We start from the raw sequence: 26,571 nt of genomic DNA on the forward strand, positions 1-26,571 counted from the left end.
CTTATTCTTCCGCCAGCTTCTTCGATGTCCGTTCTCATCATTTTGCGTATTTCGTATTAAGTAATGTTGCCTAAACATTTCCCTGTGTTTTGCAACTGTGCTTTCAAGATAACAAAATGGTGTGAAGAGGTCAGGTACTTGTCATTATTTCAGATAGTCTTGGAGTGTGTTATTGTGCGCCCTTCTAGCGACCTTAAACCCTAGGGGTGCTATCTTCAGTCTTTCAGCAGGAATGTGTCCGAGCAACAGTCAACAACCACATGACCTGGATCGGGGAGATTGTGGGCAAAAGCTCAAGGGCTGTTTGGCAGGTGAAATGCCTCATGTCTAGGCAAGCATCGTTCTTGCCCAAGACCAGTCTGATCTCCCACCACCTATTCACAAACTGTCTAGCATGTGGGGACCCCATGGCCACTGCTCATGACCCAGGGGAAAAAGTTAAACAAGTTGTCTTCATAGGATCCTTATTCAGTAAAGGAAGACGGGCCAGGTGAAAATGCTTGCCCAGCAAACAGTGCAGTACATAATCAATTGCACTTTTCCATTAGTTGAGAAAAACGGTTCAGAAGTGACAGAGCAATGAGAAAGTTAAGGGATACTTCTGCCTGTGGTGTGCACATTATAGATTATCAATATTTGTATTATCTTTTGAGAACAACCTGCAGTTTAATACACTGCACTTAAGTGGGCTTTTTGTTCAGTGCAAATGTAACAGAATCACTTCTAAGTGTCCCCAATTGTGGTATCCAAATGAAACATAATTTATTTATTTTGAGTACTATGACCAGGATTACATGATTGGTCAAGTGTGGAGGACACATTTTCACAGTTGCACGCTTTTCATTTGTGCAGGTTTGAGACCACATGCTATAACTGCTCCTTCAGTTTTGCACCAACATGCAATTCCTGACAAGAGATCAACAAAGTTCTCTGTGCAACTAGATAATTGTATGCAGTTGTGTAACTCTCACTGGATAACAACACCACTTTAATTTACTCCGTGGGTTTAAAAGAGGATGGCGAGTTGATGCTTGGTTTGGCTCCAGTTGGGCGTTTCTTTCACAAAGGTACTCAAGCCGAGCCAGAGCCAGACATTTGCCTCTAACGAAGCACAGGCCTGCTCTGGCTCTACCACCTCGAATATGAATGCATATGTAAGTATGCTTAGTGTGCCTGTCGGGGAGGAGGCAAGTGTAGGGTGCTAGGGAGTATGGTGTAGAACCCCAATTTAAAAATAAAACAAATGTACGACCTATTATATTCGATGCAACGTGTTCAAACTAAATGTGGTAGATAAAACAACATAGAACCAGCAATCACAGGATGAGCTCCCATTGGTCAGTCCTCAGCGATTCTTCCAAAAAAGGGTGTACTATTTTCTCCATTTAGCGCAGTGACTACTTTACTTTGGACAAGAGCTATATATATAACAAGCAGTTACTAATAATAGTGGCAAGGCAATGGTTATAAGGAAATAAAAACAAAGATAAATATTTTGTTTTTAATGCAGTCCTTAGTGGAATTTTTCACCTAGTTCTTAGCTCTCACAGAGGCCTTTTGGAGCAGGGTACCTACATCAGATGAAGATACAATGAATTAACAGGGATTAAATCATGTAACTAATACAGAGCCAGACCAGCCTACGCTATTGCCCTCACTACTAGACAGCACCAGTGTGGTGGGGCCTGGAAGCAGCAGAAGGGGGATCAGTATTTTATTGATGGATCTGCTAACTGGGCCGTTAATGCATCAAGATCAGAGGCATCATTACAGAACTTTGGACTGGTGCAATTGTAATTGTGCAGAGTATGAACGCGGGGTCGGGGCAATTCACAACAGATGTTTGATCTAGCACTGAAAGTGGATGGCATTGACACTAGTGGAAACATTATCGTTGTGCACAGATGCATTGAAAGAATACATGTTTACACTGGGTTCCTTGTTCCTTGTGGTGATACTGTGCAAAGCTGGATTTGCGCTGGTGGAGGCCCTTTGGAGCATAATATCATTATACAGACACCTTGAGGATGTAATTATTTGAAGAGTTTTGTAAAAGCAAGCCTACATACGCCATTCCCGAGGTCAGCGTGTTGATTGTGTCGTACAATCTTACATTGAGGGGTGTTAAGTACGTGTACTTTATGTGATTGTTCATTTGAATGTATTGCTTACCTTGCGTCCGTGTTCACGTGCCCTTCCGCATCACATAGTCCAGCAGTTGCCTGGGGCATTCTCCTGGGAATGAGGCAATATCTGCATTCACCAGTCCATGTCCCATTGCAGGACAGAAGAGTCTCTCCCTGAAGGGGGAGCTTATAGTGTAGACCATTCAAGAGTAGTTAGGGGTGGTCTATATGTGGACATTGACCGGTGGCCAGCAGGGTTCCTCTTAAGCTTCAGCAGCAAAGTGCAGACAAAGAAGGAGTCATCCCAGTGCACATTCAGACAGTACAGGCTTGGGCGCTGGACCTATAACGGACATGGGTCACATTCGCCAGCCATCTGCCATAAGCGTGCATGGAGAGAGGGCAAGCGAGACGAGGATAGGGCAAGGGGCACATGTGCTGATCCTCCACTGGGTTCTCAGGTGCATCTCTGTAACAGGTGCAGATATGTGTCTTCTATCACCAAGCACAGTAACCCTCTGGGTGCATCACTTGTAATTTAGCCCCCAAAATAGCATGTAAAAACATCAGAAACTGCGTAACGCCATCAGAGCCATTTCACCGTATTTGGTGAAATGAACTGCCTTTGTTGCTCCATTTTTCCTGCCTTTCTTAAAGCAGGGCGGGGTAAGCATGGATCTCTAAGGACGTGAGGGGGTGGGGGTGGAAGGTGGGCATGGGGGCCCACCCCCATTACAAATGCTGTGAAAAATGTGGGAAAACAGCCAGCGCAATCAGATGTCCCATATTCAATATTAAGCAGGGACGATCGGTGACTGTGACCTCTGCATGCAGACTGGAATCTGGACCATCTCATGCACACTTACAACGATGTGACTACTACATACCTGTAAAGGACAGCACTCGGATTTGAGAACTGGCTGCGCCATCCCCTCCTTCACTAAACGCTCGCACCTCTATAATGTAGACGCCCACATCTGGAAGGAGCACCACGGCAGATGGTTTCTGTGTCTCGATAATCTTGCTGTCGCTGTGACCTTCTTGCCTAAACAAGATCTAAAAATCAAATCAGATATCCGAATTAATAACACCGTGACCTTTACTTCTGCGAGCGCACCGAAATAACTATGCTTACTGAGCCCGTCCCCAAGGAGGGAGGCTCTTTGCCTTGGTGGCAGCAGGAGTGCTCTGTACAATTAACAGTACTGGAATAAATGCAAATAGAAGAGGCATGCAGGCGAGAACCAAAAGTAGGCAGAGAAATGTTTCAGATAAAATGGGGGGGGGGGGGCGGGCGAGGGAGGGTGGAGATAAGAAGTAGACATTATTCTTTATTTATTTCAGCAACAATGTAACTTTCACAAACAGCAACTTTATGGGGCTGAAACTTGTCGAAGTGCATCAGTGAGTGGTAGCAAGTAGACAGTGAAATAAAATGGTGAAACGAGTCCCGGATGCACAAAGTTGAATGGAAAGTTCTAATACAATTTAGCACGTCCTGTTGGGTAAGACACATCTATTGGGTATACTGGGAGCCAAGGCCCTGAGTAAAGACAGCATCAATGCCAGGGAGGGGGATGCACTCTCAACGTTTCTGGAAGAGACAGCACAAAGGCTGAGAAATCGACCGCTCTGGGTCTGGGAATGGAGGGTTTAGGTACAGAAATCATTACAGATACAATTATCAGGATGGACATACGCAGATCCAATTCTCAGAATAGAGTAGTTGACCATCTCAGAATGGTGCACCTCAAAGGCTTAGAACGGGGAAGCTTGCTGGCCCAAAATGGGGCAGCTCACAACTTCAGAAATGAGCAGCTCACAGGCTCAGAATGGGTCATACCAGCAGCTCAGAAGAAGGTAGCTCACAGGCTCAGAACAGGGCAGCTCAGAGGCTCACAACGGGAAGCTTCCAGGTTCAGAATGCAGAATCTCACGTCTCCAGGCACAAACAGCACCCAGGCACAGAATGAGGCATCTCAGTAGCTCAGAACGAGGGCAGCTCAGAACAGGCATCTCGGAGGCTCAGAACAGGGAAGCTTACAGGCTCAGAATATAGCTATTAACCTCGCCTATGGGGGCTTTCAGCGCTGGCAACAACTCACTGTTTCCTCCCCACATTCAAGATGGTGGCACCCAGCGAAAGGTGCTTGGGTGGTTGGAAAACGCGAACAGTATACTGTGTGTTCTCACCTTAGTTTCCAGCCACCCGACTGGCTGAGAACCCTTCCTGGGGTATGAATAGGTAATCTCACATCTTCAGAACACAGCATCTCACAGGTGCAGAATAGGGCAGCTCAGAGGATCAAGAGAAGCATTTCCGGGTCACCGCTGAGAAACAGTACATGTAGTTAAGTTCGTGGGCGTTCTGAGATTCGCAAGCAGGGCCACATATAGGAAACCTGTTGCCTTGTGCAGGGTGCTTATGGATGTTCCATAGTCCTCAGGAATCTTCCCTTCAGAGGCAGACTCTATATCAGCTGTTCTATACCTGCTCACACCCACTAAGATCTAGGCTCGGATATCTACGACTCCGCACCTCAACGCAACCTGCAGCCCATGCAACGCACGTAATGCTCATTGCCAACAATTCGCTGGACTCCTTCCCCCACCTGCAACTCGCTGCTCCACTGGCCACTCAGATCAGCCTCAGTCATCCACCTCAACCAACAGTACTGCAGGACATGACTGAACAAGTGCATTTTATGCATACATGCCAACCTTCATACTATACATGCAGCACACCTACTATGTCTGTTGCTCATGATAAAACCTGTGTGAAGACCTCTGCCTGTGCTCCCTTGAACATTGCTGCAAATGCCCCTGCCTGTGCGCCATGAACATTGTTGGTAATGCATATCTGCATGTGCCCCATGTACATTGTTGCAGATTCCTCTGCCTCTGGGACCACTAAAAGGTCAGCCTCAAGCCCCTTACAACCAATGCTGAGCACTCAGGAAGAGCCAGCTAAAACGTCAGAATCTAGAGGCTACACCACCAGCCCAGCCAACATCATGCTGAACTCACCAAGCACCCACCTCTCCACTCCCAACAAAAATCACCCCCCTTCTTCTTCAGGGAAAATGGCAGCACATGTCACCCACACACACAAGATCCCTCATAACCACCCCAATGCCAGGACCTCCTCACGCAATTGCGCTTTGATCAATGTACACTCTGTGACTGCCCACACCCTAGTCATCTATGACCCTCTTATATCTCACAACTTAGACACCCTTGCCATCATGGAAACATGTGAAGCCTCTGGCCCAGCACTACACCTAGCCATCCAACCAGGTTACACAATGTATCACAAAGACATATGGCCCGTTGACACCTCCTAGAGGATAAAGGAGACATCCTCTCACTCAAACTCACCACTTTGCCAATCAGCACCACCACCATCCACATCATCTACTGCCCACCAGGTCCTACGTGCACCTTTAAAGAAATCCTTCTCCACATCCTGTGCGACAATATCAAAGCCACTACTCAAATCATCATCCTTTGCAATCTCAAACTAGGTCTCAACAACGCCTCCCACCTCCCAACCACTTCCATATACAACTCTCTGAAAGTGCTGAATTTCTAAACAACTGGTTAATGCTTTTTCCAACTCAAAGGGCCGTACCCTGGTCTGGATTACAGCCCTCAACTGCCAGAACACCATCAAGTCCAGCTCCCCATGCCCTTGGACAGACCACCACCTTGGACGGACCTGCTCCATCTCACACCTCGCTCAACCCAAAACCACTATGCACATTCTACCCCCTCCCCTAACCTGAAGATCACGTAAGCTCACTAAAGACCATATCATGCCACTCCTGCCAAAATAACACTGGAACCAAAACCCATGAAGGGTTTGATCTTCCTGGCATATCTCTACACCACCATCTTAACATCAGCAGTAGACTCCATTGTCCCACTTACCCAACAAAAGGCCAAACCAGTGAGACAACTGAACTCATGGTATACCCCTGACCTAGAAAATCTCTGAGACAAATAGCGAACAGCAGAATCGTGCTGGAAAAATAAACACTCAGACACCACCAAACTAGAGTTCCTCGCATCCTCCAGAGCTTACAAACAGGCCATTATCTCTGCCAAATCTACCACATGCAATCTCGGAATACCCAATGTGAAATCAGACTCAAAGGAAATCTTCTCCATCCTCAGAGAGCTAGAAACATCCTCTAACTCCCCATTCCCCATCATCCAGGAAAAAACCTGGTGCTTAAATATCCAAAATGTGATCATCAATAAACTGATCATAATAAAACAAAAAAATGCACGCAAAACAAGTCACACCCCCACCCCTTGCAGCTCACTTGACACCTATCCCAACCTTTCCACAATTTCCCTTCCAGCCAGTCCTGGCTCCAGAAGTCCTGGCTATCCTGAAACCCCTTAAACCATCCAAATGCAAAGGTGATATATGCCCCGACAAACATCATCAAGGTCTGGGCCGATGCCCTAGCTCCCCTCATTACTGCCTTTATCAATGCCTGCTTTGACACAGGTATAGTGCCCACTAGTCTCAAAGAAGTCTGGGTCCTCCCACTCATAAAAAAGCCATCACTGGACCCCAAAGCCCTCAATAACTACCAACCTATTACCAGCATCCCTTTCCTTCTCACAATGAAAGATAGAACAGCCCATATGCAGATCCAAAAATACCTGGAAACCAATCACATTCTGGGAATGCGCCAATCTTGCTTCCGCCCAGGCCATGGTACAGAATCCATGCTCCTTGTGTTAAAAAATCTGATTGATGAACTCAGAGACCTGGGGAAGCCAGCCCTCCTACTCCTCCTCGATCTGTCAGCAGCATTTGACCTGGTCAATCACAAAATCCTCTGCCACTGTTAAGATGAATTTCTAAACTCTGACCTGGTGGGCAGAAGTTTAGGAGGCCACCCTAGTTTAGTTGAACAGGGGAACCTTCTGGACAAACCAGACCAATCTACGGTAGCTTGGCAGGTAGTCAAGACTAAATCTCAGGAGGGGTGAGAGTGAACGGAGGCCCACAATGAGCAAACACAGTAAAACTCCACAGAATACTCTTAGACAGCTGTATATCAAAAATAAATGTATTACAGGGCTTTATAACAAAACACGATTAAACCACAGTATCAAGAAAACAATTACCACATATGCTTATTCACTATGTAACATATCTACAAAATGCGTTTAGCCTAAACCTGATGAAAGGGGAGAAAATAACCACAACCTGCAACAGAAAAGGGTAGGTTCAACACAGATATCACATTAGGCAGTTCTTCGTAGTCAATCCCTAACTTATGTAGTGCAGCCCTAAGAAGTGAGGAGCCCTGTGCTCACAGTACAGCAGTGCGTTAATGCATGGTCATGCGTAAAGTGAAAAGCGGGTTCTCTTCTGGGAGCTGTAGCGGCTCAGGAAGGGGGTTGAGACGATGAAGAATCAAGTCCTACTCCTTGAGGAAGGTCTAGCCTTTCAGATAGAATGACTTTTGGAGTTCGGGAATATCTGGGGAGCAAAGGCTAGACCAGTCAAGGTGAGTATATTTTAAGGAAGTCTTGTGCATAAAAACAGATGGATGTGTTAGGGGCCCACCGGTAAGTGATGAAAGCACTCACAGACCCTCAACACAGTCTGGACCAAACTTTGTCAGTCTAGTCCACTTCACTAGTAGGTTTCATCTCTGCAGTTATACTCCAAAGAAACGAAGTGCCCTTGCAGGACTTCTTGGTACGATGCAAAAGCAGGGTTCTGATAGGACAACAGTGGTGTCAGAGTGCGAAACCTTCCTAGGATGCCTCTGGCGGTTCCTCGAGTCTGCTCCTTTGTTGTGGATACTTGGCTCCTTCTGTAGTTCGGTGTGAACTTCAGTTGATCAACCTGGAATGGATGCAGAGCCCCATTCTCTTATCCAAGATTTGTTTCACGCCTAAATCTTAGATAGCCAATGGAAGATCTGCTCTCTTGCATGCACAGCAGATGTGGGCCAGTCATGGCCCATGGTGGTTCCAGTTATTTAGGCCTACCAGACATACTGGCACCAGTATTGTGGATCGGGAACCGACATTCCCAACCCTCTTCCTGGGCAGGAGCCTGCCAAATATGCGATTTTCGCAGTAGGTTGCATGCCCAAATAAGGAATACCTGTGGGAAGGCAAAGGGACAAAATGGCCAATGGACCGAACAAAAGACTTCATTGCATGGATATTTTTGGCACTGGCCATACTCTTGGGCCGAACACGGTATGGTCCATAAAAACGAAGTAAAAGAAATTTAAAAGTAAATTGCTGCCACCAGTTCATCCTAGGCACACTTGTGCAAACACCAAATAATACTTAGAGGTTGGCTAGGGCCATAAAACAAAAGGACCCCTATGCGCGGTACTGTAAGTTACTTGGCACATAGATAAAATGTTACCAAGAAATGGCAACATAGTCGAAGACTAAGGGAAACATAGTTTGTCAGTACTGACAGCACGGAGGATGTGTCAGTTTCCCCATAACAAATCAGCGAAAGCCCAGAGAAGTGCAGGTGAAGGCTTTGCTCCACTGGAAAAAGTCAGGATCAGTGAGCCACACAAAAGCTAAAAGTTTGAGGAGTTCAAAAATGGAGGGTAAATTGCACCTAAGGGAAATCTTTCCTAACAGCCACCACCTCACCACCTAAGCACATGTTTCCAAAGAAGCCACTGCCTGGATCAGCTCCTTTAAAGACAGAAGGGTCATGAAAGTGTTTGCCGACAAAGTCAATGCGCCTCCAGCACCTGTCCTTTACAGGGTCACCTAAAGATTCATGCATATCACCTACCTTTTTATATTAAGTCATATTAAGAGTTTGTGCCTGATTCAACATGATCACCATGAATTGGGACTCTACTTTCTGACGTTTAAAATAGTATGCTAGCATCCTCCAATTTCTTTACATTCAGCCAATTTTGTCAAACTGATATCCTTTAAATGTAATCTCAAGTGACATTGAGGTAGAACAATAGCCATGACAGGCCTTTTACTGTAAATGGGCCTTTCAAAACATGTGGACTTTGTCGATTGCTGAAAACTTTGTGTCTTCACACATCATTTTCAGGCCCCTACAGCAAAGATGCTGGCTTGGCCGTATGCATTCTATAAATTCCTCAAAACATACCACAATATAATAGGATGGGTTGTTGGGATAAGTGGCAAAGTGATGGGATGGCTGGTTGGCAATGGAGCAGTGGTGGGCAGAGTGTGCAGGTATTGGATGGGGAGTAGATTGGGATTTGGTTGGTGAGTTAGGTGTATGAAGGGGAGACTAATGGGTCATAACAAGTAAGATCAATACTTCCATATAGGACCAGTGATACCATTGTCACGGCCAGGTGTTGATGATTTGTGGACCATTTCCTGATTTTTTAGGGTCAGTTGTGGCATTACGGTTAGGCAGTCAGTCCTGATTTGTCGGCTTTGAGGACCTCCAGGCTCAGAGAAGTGCAAGAAGAGGCTCAAAGTGTCTGAGTCCTCTGCTACAATAAGAATCAGGTCCCACTTGTTGCAGTGTCGGAGTCCTGGTTTACAGGACAATGCACAGAGGTTAGATGTCCCAAGCAGACATGCATACAGACTGTGCTGCACCAGAGTAGTGGAAAAAACATCCCGCCTCCCTTTAGAAGAGACAGGTAATGTGTCACCACACTACTTTTCACAGAGCTGTACAAGCATACAGTGACGATGTTACTTTGGGAATTACTGCTCAGGGCAGCATTACATGTGGCCTATTATTATATAACACATGTAATTATCTTAGCTATCTGTTCTAGTTCAGGGTAACTGGTGAAATAGGAACTGCATGTGATAAGACCTAAACTGTGGGAATGAAAATCTGCCACTGTCTAGTATATTTTAAAGAAAATGTAATAAAGAACACACTCCCTAAACTCATCATTGACAGAATTAACTTTTTTTTTTTAAATGGAAATGGGTAGTTTTGATTTAGGTGAAGTGCAATTGTTCTTTTTTATTATTTTGCTCCAATGATGGCTTAAATACATTGGATTCAATTTTGCCTCTGACTAGATGTCAATATTTGCAGCAGAGGGATTAGATTGTGTAGCTCGAGTCTTGATTACGTTTCAAGTCTTCATTAGACAAGATGTGCTCAGCAGAGAAAGCAGCACAATCCACTGGATGCAGAGTCTCTTAATGTTATATCGGCCCCCAATCTAGTAACGAGTGTGCCAGCGGAGACCCTATACCTGGGCATTCACAGACAAGTGATCCATCAGTTGCCTGGGATATTCTCCTGGCAATGTGTGAGGAATTCGACCATCTGCATGGTGGTTGTGTGCTTGCTCGGGATTTTTTGAAATTTTAAATGAAATTGAATGTATGTAGATCAACCTCCCGAAAATGTGTGGGGCTAATACCCACACATTGGGGGTCATTACGACCCAGGCATTAACCATGGCGCTATTAGCGCCATGGTTGATGCTGGTATTTTAACGATTGCGCCATGGTGGATGGCGGAATTACCGCCCCATTCCAAGGTTGGCGGGGCAGTAATTCCCCATTCACCATTGGCCCTTCCCCATTCCCATTTCTGCCCCCATAGGGCTCAATGGGAAAGGGGAAGGCGGTAATTACGGTACCGCAAATTGCGGTACCGTAATTACCTCCTAGGTCCCTTTGCGAGTCCAATCCTTAATGGCTGGTCAAGACCAGCCATTAAGGTAGGGACCCGCAAAGGGACCTCATAATTAGGCGGTAAGGGGTTAACGGCGCTGCAACCTTTTACGGCGCCGTTAACCCCATGCCGCCTGGGTCGTAGTGAGGCCCATATTCCTATGCTCACCACATGACATACACATATACCTGTGTACTCTGGGTGGACACAGCCTACAGACGCCATCCCACCTGTCAAATGTAGTTGGAATATGACAGCCAAGAGTACATCAAGGCATATCAGAACAGGGAAGGCAAAACCTTCCTCCTGTCATGGCCAGCCTAATTAACTAACACAGGCTACATGGATCCACCCTGCTCTTTTTTAGCTGCTAGTGGCAGCTTCTCATACTAATCACAGTTGATTCAAGCAGGCCCACAGGAGGCCTGGTCACAGGACTAAAAAAGACAGGAACATCCCAGCAATCTTTGATATGCACTGTGTCACCTGAAGCCAGCACCCACCTCTCAGTAACAAGGGCAGTGACTGCTCATGTCTGGGACTATGTATTTACAGTAGTCATCCCACAGAGGGACCCCATTCAGAAGGTACGAGTATGTGGTTTTGCTGAGACCACATTTCTGGTCTCGCCACAGCTTCAAGGGAGACCTGCCGCTTTCATCTGTAACCACTGAGAGCTCAATTATCCAGAACCCTTTGATCCACAACAAACAGGAAGATGGGTGGGACTTAGTAGTACATGTTTCACCCCTTTACCTTTTCTGTTGGAAAGCACTCTGTTTATGACCGCATTCATACAGGAGATTGTTAGTGGGGACCCAGGATTGGTTAATTAAGGTAGGTTTAGCCTATATGAATGACTGTGGCCCTTTTGGCTTTAAAAGACGTTCAAACCCCTCTTTTGGGCAGATCATCTGAAGACTTCAAAAGGAGTAACAAGAATAACTCAGCATTGGACACTGGCTGAAGGTACAGTCTGCATTACAGATTCCACCAGTGAAGGAAGGCCAGGATTTCCAGGGAGGGAAGCAAGATCCCTCCCCTAAACATCTCCCAGAAAACAGCGGGAGATAATGAACCCAGAGGACCCTCCACCAGCTCCAAAACCGGTACCCAGCCAGCACACAGCGTGCCCTGCTAGGATATTCAAGCAAGCTTCCCAGGTGGGAAGAGCCAGAGAGTCACAGAACCAAATCCAGGAAAAGGCCAGTGCCTACAACACTCTCCTCAGCTTTGGGCAGTCTGCTTTAAAGGATGGCACAAGCCCAGTGAAGAAGCTAGGAGGCGTCCTTCGACAAGATTCAACCAGCTTCAGAATTAAAGGACAGTGTTTTGTGTCAGTCGATCCCCTCGAGCTGCAACCGACTGCACCGCTGACTGTTGTCACAACACAGTCCCTAACATCATCCGAGACGCCTCAAACAGTGCTTCATACCCGCCAACCAGCACCGAGACAATGATTCCTGACCCCGAGCTGCTGTGTAGACCAGCCTGCAGTCGTCCGTCCAGCAACGCTCGGCTAACTGCTTGCCACCTGATACCTGCAGCTGTCTGCCATCTTGAACTCTGTCACCGGAGTGCCCTGAAACCGTCTTGACCCTGTCGAGCACCAAGAACTTCTACTAGCACAAGGTACATTGTGGTTCTGTCCCCCTGGTCCATCTTCAAAGGCACCAGGTTACATTTTTACAAACTATTGCTCCTTTTGTGTTGACACCAAGTATCTTTGAACTATTGTGATTAATTACTTTACCAACTACCCTCCGGTCAGTATTCAGAGTGCATCTCTTTTCCTTCTTGAAACTGTCTGTCCTCTGCATTCCTTTACAGGGTGGATTGTATTTTGTAGTGGGCTAGAACTGTCTGTTGTGATGATAATAAAGTAGATATTTGTATAGAACCTTGAATGAACAGTCCCTTTTATCATTGGGTAATAATTGTATTTTCGAGGTGTTGCAACTAAACAAAGATTGGTCTTGCAGAGATAGGCCTGTCGTTCCGTCCATGTTACCAAAATTGGACATGGAGGTTTATAATTTGCTTGTGTTTCCAATCTGTTCAGATCCCTTCTGGTTTACAAGAGGTGTGGGACTGATTGATAGTTTAGAAACTGATATTCATCCCTGGTTCACTGTTTCCCCGGAAGTTGATTCATCACACAATGAGAAAATCTCTGATTTCTCCAGTATTTCTCACAGTACAGGACCTGATCCACAAAAGTGTCCCTCCGCGAATGGAGAGCTGATATTGTGGCCAGTTCATGTGTAGTCAGGGGTGGTCTATAAAGTGTGGCTCCCCAAGTTGGGACCTTTGACAGTTGACCAGGAGGGTTGCTCTTAAGCATCATCAGTGAAGTGCATATACAGAAGGGGTCTACCAGCCCAAGGGGGTTCGGTGGAAGGGCTATACATGAAATGGTTTACAATATTGTGGGGTAAAATTTATCCCTGAATGTCAGAAATAAAAAGACCAGGTCAGGCCAGTATTCAAAAGTGAAGCTGACTCATGCTATCCATTGGAAATTGCAGGCCAGTCCCAAAACACTTATTTTTTTGAGTTAAGGCCTAGAAAATGAACAGAAATTGTCCTCTTTCAACTTTACCAGAATGAACCGGCACTCAAGTGAAGGAAAATGTGTCTGAAAACGTAAAATTGATAGATGTGCCCAATTCATGGCAAAAGACATGTTTGGCTGAAAATGCTGTTTTAATAAAATATGAAAAGCTACATTTTGACTTAAAGTGAGATAGCAGTATCTTACATTGACTTCAATGCAGCACAAGACTGTGATCCAGAAATCTAAAGTGAAGCCAAGCACTTTGCATTTATCACAAATAAAAATAATTACTTTTCAACATTAAAATTACATAATTTAGAAGGAGAGGCCTACTTGTGGCAAAAGTGAACACTGTTTTCCTATGTTAACTATGGCCTATGCGTGGAAAATTCCAAAGAGATACTCATGTCATTTCAACTGAACTATTAAAGAAATACTTTACACATGGCCAGATTTAAAAACTGCAGCAATGCACATGGGGAAGCTAAAAACGGAGAAACAATACATTTGCAAATCCAGAAATAAAGTAAAGGACATATTACATTCATCAGTAGGGATTAGACCTGGTTTCATCATATATAATGACAGCATGGACAAAGAAAAGCCTGTTTTGTTGGTATAGATTTTAATACTGATCCCTGATGTAAATTTGGCCAGTCTGTGGGGATAGAGTGAACTCAGTTTTATTAATATTATATAAAGGAAAGGCTGTATGTATGAACAAAAGGCCCTGGTGCAGCACTGAAAGTTGCAGGTACACAGTGGTTAAATGTAATGTGCTAGCCTTTCAGAATTATAAACTGCCTCTTTTGTTTCCTGCTAAGCTTTAATCCTCCACTGAACTGTGAATTGGATAAGTGTGTCTGGATCCTGACCTTGCAGCCCTCTGGTCTGAGGAATGCTAGGGGTGAAGGACTGGTTTTGAAGATATGCTTATGTATATATATATATAAAGCTAGAGATCAAATGTGTGGGGAATTGTTGACAACACAGCCAAGAGACACAACCTTTAAGGTCGGTTCCCCCATAAAAAAGTGCACTTAACTCTGAACAAAGATCTTATGAAATCTGATCTCCAGGCTTTTTGGGCATGGCCCACCAAAAGAAATTTCTGGATGTCAATTAGTTGCTGATAACAGGTCCGTAGAAGTAACCTTGAGGTCAAGCTTCCCATAAAACTGTACATTAAGCAATGAGCAAGGCCTTACAAGCCAAGCAGAAGAACATGTTAAGATAAGCACAGATAAACCACATGGTTTCAGGGAAATGGAAACCTACCTACTGAGGCCTTGTTATGACTGTCATTGATTAAACATTGAATACAGTTTTTCCTTAATAAGAGGAGCAGCGTGTGTCAGATAGAGCGTACACCGGGTTCAAATGAAACAGGAGAAAAGCCTATTGTGACCCTGTAAAAACAAAATGTGTGTGATGTGCAAAGTTTAAGTTATGTGGAAAAGTATTATTTTTGCCATTTACATACACCTGAGCAATGGGACAGTTGGCACAGGGGTAGATCATGAAAATCCGGTTTAAATGGGAAATTGACTCATTTTTAGATATTTTGGTGCAGCAGAAAACTGCGAAAAACAGTAACTCTACTTAGGAAGGGCAACATTAGTATGGCTGGATTTGTCGTAAAATATAGAAACCGTACATATTTATCATTATGGGGTTATTTGAAAGACAAAGGGAGTCACTGCCGTATGAGACTTTTCAGAACTAAAGATGCAAAAATGGTCAATTTGAAATGATGTATTTATTCCCCTCCCTCAGCCTACATCATGCATATCTCCGAACTTCTGGTCCTATCAGCAGCCAGTGGGCGTTCTGGTGGGAGGTGAATGGAACATGCTAGCCAATCCTGGCCATGAGAATTATGACAAGGTTGCTGCATCACTAGCCCTAAAAAAGACTGTGTTTGCATCAGAACTGGGCTTTTTGTGAATTGTTCCCGGAGAGAGCAGCTGCTGGACTCTTGCGACGAACAACTAGCAGAGAGGTCTCAATCCTTGAATTGGAGACAGTGGCTGGGACATAGAAGCTAGCTGGGACCCAAACTAGAGGAGCTGAAGGAGTCTGGGTGCAGGAAAAAATCCCAAACTGAAAGCTGTTGACCAGACCTGTGCTCTCCTCAGAGGAGCCCTGCTGTTTGCCCTGACCAAAGCCTCCCATGTAAGTAGATATCCCAAAGCCATCAATTCTGTGGGGTTCCATACCTTTATCCCTTTCCATTGGTGCGTTAATGAGGGGGTGAAACTGGGTAGACCCTTCACACAATTCATTAAGTCCATTCAAAGTAAATTCCCCATAGAAAACTACCCTCTCTGTTGAAATTGTATTGTGTTAGGAACAGCCATCCTTAAACATTTTGATAAAAGTGTGGGGAGGGGGGAAGCTGTGTAGATCCTTAGCACATTTGATTAAAGTAAATCACTCAATTCCCATATACAAAATCATGGGAGGATGGTTGTTAGAATTTGAAACTAACAATAGCCCATTCCCAGTGTGTTACAGCTGGTATATAGCCCATAAGGACTTGTTTGACTGTTTCTGAAAACCTTGACTTCAACATAAAAAGGGGGGGTGTCCATAATCCCAAAAGGAAGCAATCTACAAAACACCACTTTTCAAGTCTGGGTAGAGGGAGCAAAAACAAAACTCTTCATTCATGTTAAATTAGAATGACAAAGTATTGTTCTCTTCTGTATGTGTGTTGAAAAACGAAATTCTTCATTCATGTTAATTCAAAATTACAAAGAATTGTTCTCATCTATATGTGTGTTGAAAAACGAAATTCCCCATTCCTTTTAAATCAGAATTACAAAGTATTGCATCTCTTCTGTCTGTGTGTACAAAAACGAAAAAAAAACAAAATGTCCCTTTTAGGTTCCCATTTTTCTCTGACTCCAAGTTATCAAGTCCTGCCTTTTATGTTCAAGTGTGTTGGAAAACGATTTTCATTTGAGTAATATTTTCCCCAACTTGCCTTTTAGATAACAAGCCCAAAATGATTTTTCCCATTGAATTCCTTTCCCAAACAGCACCTTTTTAAATTAGCAGCAAAATGATTTTTCCACTGTGCTCACACTCCTTGCACATTGACTTTCAATCAAAGGGGTCATTTTTAATTGAGACCTGGAGGGTGGGGGTTGCTGGGAGAAAATTGTTTTAAATTACGTTATTTCTGTGGATCTTGTATGGTATTGGGGACGTTTTCTATTGGTTACATTGAAATTAAATCTGTGTAAGCTATTATTGCATGTTTCAAAAGTTCCCCTGTGTTGTTTTATATAACCAAGTTATTGTGTGATCTTGGGTGTTGCCAAACCATTGGTGGCTGATTTTAGGATTGTGTCAAATATTAAATAAATAAATATATATATATATATTTTTACTACACACCGCCGTGGTTCCTAGTCCATTGGTGACATAGGGTATTTGTTGGGGTTGGGTGCGAGACAGGTGGGAGGCCTCACCAAATTGAATCTAAAATAAAAGTGCTTTATTGCACGCCACCTTGCTTCAGGGGAAAGAACTGTCTGAGTTGAGAGTGACCACATAATAAACCGCGACAATATTCAGCTATAATTGTGGACCACATACCTGGACAGAGGGCAAGAGAGATGAGGAAAGGGCAGGTGCACACACAGTCAGTATACAGCCATAATATGGACAAATGAAACATTTATACACTGACCTTGTACCCCATGACGTCCGATTCATTGGCTAGTGGTCTGACTGGCTCCCACCCAAGAGAGACTTGTGCACCATCTTGCATCCATATTATGTTATTGGGAGCTTGACTTGGAGCTGAGCAGAGAAAACAAAAGACCAAAATGCAGTTAAACACACTTCTATTGACTCATACATTGCTTTTACTGGACATCAAAATGATCCAAATGATTCTAAATGTAGTCTGCTTCACATAAGCAAGGGATTGAGACTAAATTGCCCAAATAATTATCTGAATGCCGATTTAGTAAACTCTGTGCACCGGTGCACATAAAAAATGCCCCATGGGTAGGATTACAGAAACGTTGCACTGAAACAAGCACAATTTTGCACGGTTTCAGCACTAGAGCAAGGTTTGGCCTACTTCAAAGAACAATGGGGCCACATTAACAAACCTTTGCAGCGTGGCAAGTGTAATTTTAATGGTATTAGCACTAGGATATAAACTGCCCTAGTGGGAAACACGTAGGACCTGATTTACAAAAGCGGTTTTCAATGGGAAAGTCCCACTGAAAAGCACTGTGTAATCAGGCCCATATACTTCCAATGCAGTTTGCTCTAGTGCTAATTACCTTCTGTATTAGCAATTGTACAAACTTTGCCCTGGGAAAAAAAAATGCATTGAACAGAGAGGTTTTTCACCCAAGGGCAAACTTTGCCCTAGTGCTAATATCTTGCAACATTGCACTTGCAATATTGCAAAGGTTTTCAATGTGACCCAAATGTGCCAAATTGCACTTGCACTGGTTCAATGTTTCTGTAATCTGTAATCCGTCCGAATGTGTTTGCCGCCACGCACAGCGCGGCATTTTGTACATTAAAAAACGTAGAAAGAGCACAACTTTTTGGGCCTTTGCACTTAGCTCTGAAGGCATGCCACACTTGTGTGCTCCTACTACGTTTCCCTAATTAGCATAGCGTGAGTTCTATGGTAATCAGGGGTGAGCATTTCGAGGAGCACGGCAGCATATCTTGCAAACACATTCTGTCGCATTTGGTGACCTGGTTCCTGCGCCATTTTTTAAATGGCGCAGATACCAGTCACATGAAAAATTAGAACATAAACAGCTTCTTGAGTTGACCAAATAATTGAGTGTTTAACGTAGGAAAAGGGGAAAGGGTGAAGTTGCCATGGCATTAAAAAAATGAAATACATATTTCTAATAACTTACACATAAAGACACGCAACAGACCATTTCTGCGGAGCAGTGGACTTTTTTTTTCTTCATTTCTGGCTCTGAAACTGGCCGTTGTTATTGTGACAAGAAACGCCAACGTGACATTTAAACCGCCAATCATTTAGAAAACACGTCATTCACGCTCTACCAATTGCTGCTTGCTGTAATGTATTCACCCGCCAGAAGTGCGCTCATTGTTATTATTCAAATGCATGGGCCCCAAACAGTCTGCTCTGCACAAACTAGAAGTGCGATATGTATGCCCGTTCATCCATCAGTAAATCGGCGCCCTGATGATCGCTGACATATGTTTACTATGAATGTTGGCTACAGTGCCACACGGTGCTTCGAAACAGCAGAAGGCAATATACAGGCGCCATATTAAAAATACCAGAACAAACCAACACATTTGCCCCTTTGCTGAAGTATCAGATGGGCAACAAACACTGCGTGTTACTCACGAGATTTCTTGGTCGCCACACGTATTGCACTGCTCGGTGGTCCTGTTCCCGCTTTGTTGTAGGCCCTGACGGTGATGTGGTATAACGTGTTCCCTTCCAACGCTGTCAGGATGATGGATGACTCGTTTCCTCCGGTCTTCACCCTTTCTGCTGCCTCTTCTTGCTCCATGTCTTTCCAGTAACCAACCTGCCAACAGTCACCATGCAGAAGATTAATTCTGGCATTTATGAAGTTTTCACTTTGTTTTTATTATATTATTGGCTGTTTGGAAACGGCTGGCCTCCCCTGCGGTGAGCAGGCCCTTCTGTCAGAAAATTAACAGGCTCTTTTAAACATGAGAGAATTGTAGGCCGCGTTTACGCTCGGGCGCAGTTACACACACCACCCAGCTGTCTGGAGTCAGAATGTCACGTTATTTCAGCGACGCAGTGCGCCGCGGCCTACTGGCGGGAGAGCTCGGCTACCTCCACGGAGCAGTCGAGGAGAGGCGCTGGCAGGAGGCCAGCTGTACTTGAGAGAATTCAAGGAGAGCTCGCCCCTCACAGGTCATCAGAAACGTTTACTGTTAAACCTGGGAAGCTCGCAGTGAGAATGGAACAACACACGCAGTCTTTCCTCCTCGGCCCCGCATAATCATCAGCTGCGAGATCCGTGTCAGTGTGATGGATAGAAGATGACAGAACACCTAAGGAAGTCTTGTACTGGGTTAATCGTGGAGGAATTACAGAGCCGAGGGGCAAGGGCAGCAATTCAGTTCTTGTTATTCAAATAAAGACAGGTTTCTGTCAGGCGCAGTTTGCAAAGAACCCCCTCAAAGTCAATTCGACCTTATCTGGAAACAAGGACACACCGTGGGGTACATCATGTTTGTGAAAAATACATTCATTTAAGAATGAAGAAGTTTATGTTGGGTCCTTACTAACCACCAAAAATCCTTCTCGTCCTAATCCGTAAAAGATTACAACCACCAGTTTTGAAGGAGTAGTAATATTTAGCATGTATGTAAGTATGTATGCATGTATGAATTAATGGGATTTATAAAGCGAAATTCTAGCTGGGCAGAAACATTGTGCTGTACAAAGGGACACGTCCAGGGGCTACCAGTAGAGTACAGAGGCAGCAGCAGGGGGACACAAAACATGCAGGGCCTGCTTTAGACCCGGGTGACCTGGCTGTCACCCGGGGAACCACATTAGCCCCCCCACCCGCCAAGCTAGATCGGGGGAATTTTTTAATGGCTCCCCCGAGCTGACGTGGTTGGTGAAGGCGCCCTTTTGAAAGGAAATGTGCCCTGCTGCCGTACTGGCGCCGGGCAGGGCGTTTTTCATTACAATGGGACACTGATGCCAAACCAGCATGGGACAGCCTTTAAAACAAAGTCCAACTGCAGGCCCCCTCCTGGACGTGGTAGAAATGAAAGGCCATCCAGTGTGTTTTGACAGAAATGAAGTCCATGCTCTGAACACTTGACCACATTAAAATGCTGAAAGAGTAGTTTTTCCCTACTGACTTCTTTAGTACCTGCTCGACTATGGGGCACGCTCCCGTGAATCATAAGACTCTTGTAGAATTGTGGTAGGAAAAAATATTGGATGGAGCTTCCTAGCAGTGATCAACTTTTCCCATAGGGTGCCAGAATCCAGGAGTTTTGACAAATAGGGCAAAGTATCTATTGCCATCATTATAGACATGTAAAGAATGACCTGGCACTGCCTGTAATGGGACTTGTGATGTTTTTGGCCATGCTCAAATGCTTGTATAACTCTGCCCTAATGCAGTCAACAAATGGGACCACTGCAATGGGGTAGAGGGAGTAGAGTTTATTGTCCTACTCTAATGCAAAGATACAGCTGAAGTATTTTCAGAGGTAACTGTGTGGACTGCTGGAGGCATGCTGCTTCTCTGATGATATGGGAAGGAGTGCACCTCAGATCTTTTTCTTTTTCCCATGTATATGTATGGTGCTGTTGCATATCAGGCACAACAGATGTGGCAGGCAAGCTGGTCCCTTTCTACTCTAGGCTCACATTTCTTGCTAGAGTATACCAGAAACAAGACGTGGGATTTTCAATCTCATCTGACTGTTCAAGTATTCCATCTTTTGATCTTCCCTTATCTTTGATAGATAAGATCTGCATGTCTGCTCGACTGCTTGTAAAATAGTGAATTGAACTGCTGCTTGCAATACCTGTGCATTTCCTTTACCGGGGCATGTACCCCAGAGGAGGTGTGGAAAATGATTGTGATGATACCTTCAGTTAACCATGAGCAATTCCTGCGTAGATGGTGCACCCAGCAAGTGAAGCTTCAGGAGTGAAAAGACCTTGAGCATCACATCACCCTCCACCTCTGGATAGTTTGGATGCTAACATCTTTTTCCAAATGTGTGTCAACCACCTGCCAAATCACTGCTGCTCCCTCCTAGCAAAACCAGGAAAGTGTATCTCACCCACTTTCACACAAGCTCCTCTCACGGTTTCACAGCTCCTCCCACTCCTCTTCCCAGGACTCTCCCAATAGAACAAGTGTCATCCACTCACTTCAAGAGATACACACAAGTGATCTAGAATGCAGGCAGCAGTGGAAGCAACATAATCCTGCAGCTCCTGGCCCTCTCATTTATAGATTATGAAAGATACGAACTCAACAAAAAAGAAGATTAAAGTTGCTGATAACCCCATCCCTAAGAAGCCTAAGTCAACCTCTGAGATGGCAGAAGTACCCAGCCCACATGATATTTATTCTCTCCTTTTAAAGATGTCACAAGACCTGAGTAAAGTTTCATAGGACGTGGGAGATTTCAAGGCTTCCATGGAGGATCTCACCATGAAAGTTTCCCAGATTGACGGTCGTGTTTTTGCCCTGGAAAATGAGACAGCCTCTATGTCTTCTGAGATTTCTGGAGGCTACAGGGCTTATAAAAACCTAAGGGATGACTTTCACAAGGGAACTGTAAAGACTATGGAGATTGATCTCAAGATCAGAGGGAAGAATCTGCAGATAGTGGGCATTGAAGAATCAACAGAGGAGAACTTGATCCAAACTGTACTTGATGTATTTAAGACTGCCTACAGATGTGACCATATTACCTCCATTGACATTGACAATGCTTACAGAGTAGGAAGAAAAATGGTTCCCAAGTCACGAGAGATCTTGGTTTCTTTTCTGAGCACTAGATGCAAGGAGGATATACTAAGGGCAGCTAGGAGCAGAGAAACTGCCTTCTTTAAGGGTAACAGGGTCTCAATCTATTTCAGATTACCACAAAGAGCTGCTGGAGATTAGAAAATCTTTTAAAGGTCCCAAAGATCTGGCAAAATCACTGGGCATAAAGGCTTTCTTGAACATGATGAACCTGTTAACATTGGTGTTTCCAGACGCTGAGAAGACAACATCAGACCCATCTGAGGCTATGAAATGGTTTAATGCGTCAAAAAACGCCTCTACTACTATGGGTTGATTTCCTTTCTGATGTCATCCCCGTTGTGTGAAGATTGTTTTTTTATATGTATTCATTTTTGAAACATTTCACCTAGTTTTTGTTCATTAAAATGGCGCTGCATTGTTATTACTGTTCAACGTTTTTTCAATTCAAAGCATGCTTACTTCGAAGCCTTTTGGTTCTATTTTGCTCCGGGCTGAAGTCTTAGAGGCTGGAGTAAAGGACCCCACCTTGGCCGCATACGCGTACGCGTGATGTGGATCAGCTGACCGGCCTCGATTTCCTCAGTTCGCTATTGGCTGAGAGGCTGTCAGCGTTATAGTCACCATTACGCTGTTCAGGTGATGGTGAAACAATTCATCAGAGCTCCACTATCCGATCCGTACATTCGTGCGGCTCCTCCAGGAATACAGGTCACAATGGTATATGCGGTAAGACAATTGGAGCCAGGTATGAGAGGCAGGATTGCTTTCAATGACTAAGTTGTTTTTTGAATTGCCATCTTTTTTGAAGCCCTTGTTTGCCCTCGTAATACACAAATGCTGATCTTCAATATATATTTGACTTCATTGGGAATCCTATACATAGCCTTGCCGGGACGACGGGAGGAACACGTTTCTGTTTAAATCCACATCTGGATATGACAGCATGAACGTCGTGATAGTTCTTTGTTGATTAAACAGGAACTCAGCTGTTCTGGCAATACATCTGGTGACATTATTCCATTGTTAACTTGTACTGGGGGCCAAAGTGTGCAATGGTTCCTGTGTGTGATGGTCTCTTGTCTTTTATTCAGCTTGTTTTATAGCTATTGTGCCACACAATTAGTAAAAAAATGGGACATGGCAGACCACCAAATATATGATTTTAGACCAGTTCTGTCTCATGGGGTATATCATCTGACACTGCTGTCTGTCGGATAATCATCCTTCACTCCCATGTTGGGTGGACTGTAGTTTCTCCTGTGGTTCACCTATATATATTATAGACCCCATATATAATGTGTATATATATATGGTATATATATATACCAGGAAGGAAGGTAATAAGCTGCTTCAGATTTATGAAATATATATGTTCATGATTGATGGTTATTCATAGGACGATACTGGGATTTCTTTGGGCTCGCTCTTATTGACGGATGGGTATGAGCTTTGAGGTATTGCAGTGTACGGGAGGCTTGCGTGGGACTAGGTTATTTGGAGAAAGGATGTGCTATGAAATGTCACTTGCTTAATGTTTATTGGATTGGTTCCAGTTTCACAATTAGTGTAGGTTTTTTCAACGACATTTGATTGGGTTAATAGTACTAGATGGATGGATGGTGGTCTTTAGGATTATAGCTGTATAGCAAATGGAAATGTATATATATGGTTGACACATAGACTGAGAAAAAGGGGATCAGAAAGATCTATAACTTCCATTTGAGGACAAAATAACCAGATTACTTTTAGACCTAAAGAAATCAACAAGGTTTTCCAGAATGTTTATTCTGACAGGTATAAAAATGAAACATATATTTCTCCAGATGATGGTGGTTTCCTGTCGGGACTACAACTTCCAATGATCATGGGAGTGGAATCTGTTTCCTTGGATGACGATATATCATTGGACGAGGTGAAAAAGGCAATCAGTAAACTGAATACCGGAAAGTCTCCTGGACCGGATGATCTACCAGTTGAATTCTACAAGTGGCTAACTAATTCTGCTTTGTCTCTCTTGTTGGACATGTTCAAATCATCCCATTTGAATGGTTTACTTCCGCTTACTACACGACACGCTATATTGTCAGTGTTCTTAAAAAAAGGGAAAGATGAGACTTTAACATTCAGTTACAGGCCTATTAGTCTACTCAATGCCGATAACAAAATACTGGCAAAAATCCTGGCTCTAAGATTAGAAAATGTATTACCAAAATTGATTCACCCTGATCAATCAGGTTTTGTGAAGGGGAGGAGTACCGCCAGTAACATAAGGACATTGTCATGCACTGTTTCTGTAGCACCTGGATGCAGAAAAAGCCTTTGACAGGGTGAACTGGCATTTCTTGTTCATGGTCCTGAAGAAGATGGGGTTTGGTCCAACTTAAATTTCCTGGATTAAGCTTCTTTACAACAAAGCAAAGGCTGATGTGAACACTAATGGTCTAAGGTCTGAAACATTTGAATTGGAGAGAGGAACGAGGCAGGGTTGTCCCCTCCCACCAATGCTTTTTGTCGTTAGTATTAAACCTCTGACGATGGCGCTAAGGATGGAGGATAATCTACAAGGTGTGAGCTGTTGGGGTGTACAACAAAAGGTGTGGTTTTATGCAGACAATTTGCTGTTGGTTCTGAAAAATCTTCGGCTTTCAATTCCAACTCTTATCAGCATTTTGACAAACTTTAATCGACTCACTGGCTATAAAATAAACTGGTCCAAGTCAGACGTTCTACCCTTGGTACCGTTTTGTGATGAGAATTTTGTTACACAATGGGGATTTAAATGGTGTATAAGTAAACTGCTGTATTTGGGTATTTGGATCTTGCCGAATATATGTGATTATGTAACGGAGAACATGAATATGGTCTGTACAACATATAAGTTTGATTTAGATACATGGAGTACTTTACATTTATCCCTATGGGGGAAAGTTAACGCACTGAAAATGGTCTCCATAGCAATAATTAATTATATACTTAGCATGATCCCACTGGATATGGGGAAGACATTTTGGCAGGGATTAGATAGGCTGACCCAGGGTTTTTTATGGGACTATAGAATGCTGAGGCTGAAGCTATGTAAATTACAATTGCCCTTGAAAAGGGTGGATTGGGTGTGCCAAATTATAGATCTTACCACTTGGCTTATATGTCGCAAATATTGATGGAATTTCTGAAGCCAAATCCGGATGAATGGTTACATGCTGAGAGTAGTCATTTTGGCCCTTTACTCCTTAGAGCTCTGTTGACAACTGTACCAAAACTATCGGGTGTTGCTGACCCATTGACAAGATTTCTGCATAATTCATGGATGAGTCTGAATGATTGTTTGGGGTATGACACTTTGAAAGATCCTAATGCTTCAGTTTGGTTGAATCCGGGTATTAGATGTGATGGGAAAACTTTGTTTTGGTCGGAATGGTTTCTGGGGGCTGTGCAGTGGGTGAGTGACCTCTTTGAGAATGGAAATTGGTTGGCTGCTAGGGGATTGCAATCAAAATTCAATAGTTCACATTTCAATACAAGTGATTACCGTAAAATCAGAAGAGCTGTTGGGGATATTGATTTGGAGCAGAGTCTAGATGTTAACTTGTTATGGCAAAAACCTTAAGTAGGTGGAGGTGGTCAGGTGGGTCGAGTCTATGGTTTGATTACAGGAAAGTTAGAAAACAATGCTTTGTTGAGGGAGGAATAGAGTAGACGGATTGGGAGTACTATTGAAGAGGATCACTGGTTACGTATCTGTGCTAATACAAGACTATGCTCTTTAAGCTTAGTGGAGAGTTCCCGACAGATTAAAATCCTCAATAGAGTATACTGGACTCCTGAAAAGATGTTCAATAGAGGTATGTTAGACAGCTCAGATTGTTGGTCATGTGTTCAGGATATGGGTACATTTGAGCATATGCTTTGGACGTGCACCAGGGTGCAAGGCTTTTGGTTTTAGTTTGGCAGGATTTGTGATGCTGAGTTGGATGAGAAGATAAACTTTGATTTTACGACTTTGATACTCGGTAGGGATGTTCTTTTGGAGGATCTACCAATATGTCAAAAGAAGTGGGTCTATCGTGGTGCGATGGTAGGTAAAAGAATTATTTTGAGAGGGTGGAAGACGATGAATCCTGTACTAATTGAAGTTTGGATTGATGTAATGCATGATATAGCTGAGATGGAAAGGGTTATATTTCGTAGGAACAGGAAACTCGTATTTGAGAGAATATGGGGGAAATTACTCCATGCATTGATTTCTAATTGATGATTTCATGTGAACCCTGGTTGTGGGTGGGGGGGTTGTAAATATGTACTGGTTACATACTTTGAGCAAATTGTATTTTGAATATTGTGTTTCTTTTGAATGCTTTGTTTTTTGTTAATGTTATAATCTTAATTAAAAAAAAAAGAGATAACTACCTTGTGTGTCACCCGTCCCCAGCCTTAATTTCTGCTGCTCCCTCTCAGAAGAATCAGGCATGTATGACTCTCCCAAAAGCTGCCCATAGGGTTTCTGAGCTCATCCTACTCCTCCCCCAGCTATTCACATAATGGAACATGCCTCACCCACTACCTCCAAGATACTACAGGGATACTGACTGCTATGTCAGCAACTGCCTTCCCAAATCGCTGCTCCCCATATCATGCAAAATCATGTGAGCATCCCATTTCCACAAGTTGCACTAGGGGTTTCCCAATTCCACTCGCTCCTCCTCCCAGGAT

General features: G+C 43.9%; 1 protein-coding gene across 6 annotated transcripts in view; it reads right to left on the reverse strand.

Moving 5' to 3' along the window:
• CNTN5 (contactin 5) overlaps window positions 1-26,571 on the reverse strand; it is a 3,106,629-nt gene that overhangs the window by 100,684 nt on the left and 2,979,374 nt on the right. For all 6 annotated transcript variants that reach the window (XM_069639123.1, XM_069639125.1, XM_069639124.1 and 3 more), the window contains 3 exons: window positions 18,714-18,900; window positions 17,040-17,152; window positions 3,014-3,182 (listed from right to left, as the gene is read on the reverse strand). In XM_069639123.1, coding sequence (XP_069495224.1) covers window positions 3,014-3,182; window positions 17,040-17,152; window positions 18,714-18,900 — 469 coding nt within the window. The remainder of the gene's footprint in view (window positions 1-3,013; window positions 3,183-17,039; window positions 17,153-18,713; window positions 18,901-26,571) is intronic.

The sequence above is a fragment of the Ambystoma mexicanum genome, chromosome 7q (genome assembly GCF_040938575.1).
Source record: "Ambystoma mexicanum isolate Mex_15411 chromosome 7q, UKY_AmexF1_1, whole genome shotgun sequence".
NCBI classification, from domain to species: Eukaryota; Metazoa; Chordata; class Amphibia; order Caudata; family Ambystomatidae; genus Ambystoma; species Ambystoma mexicanum.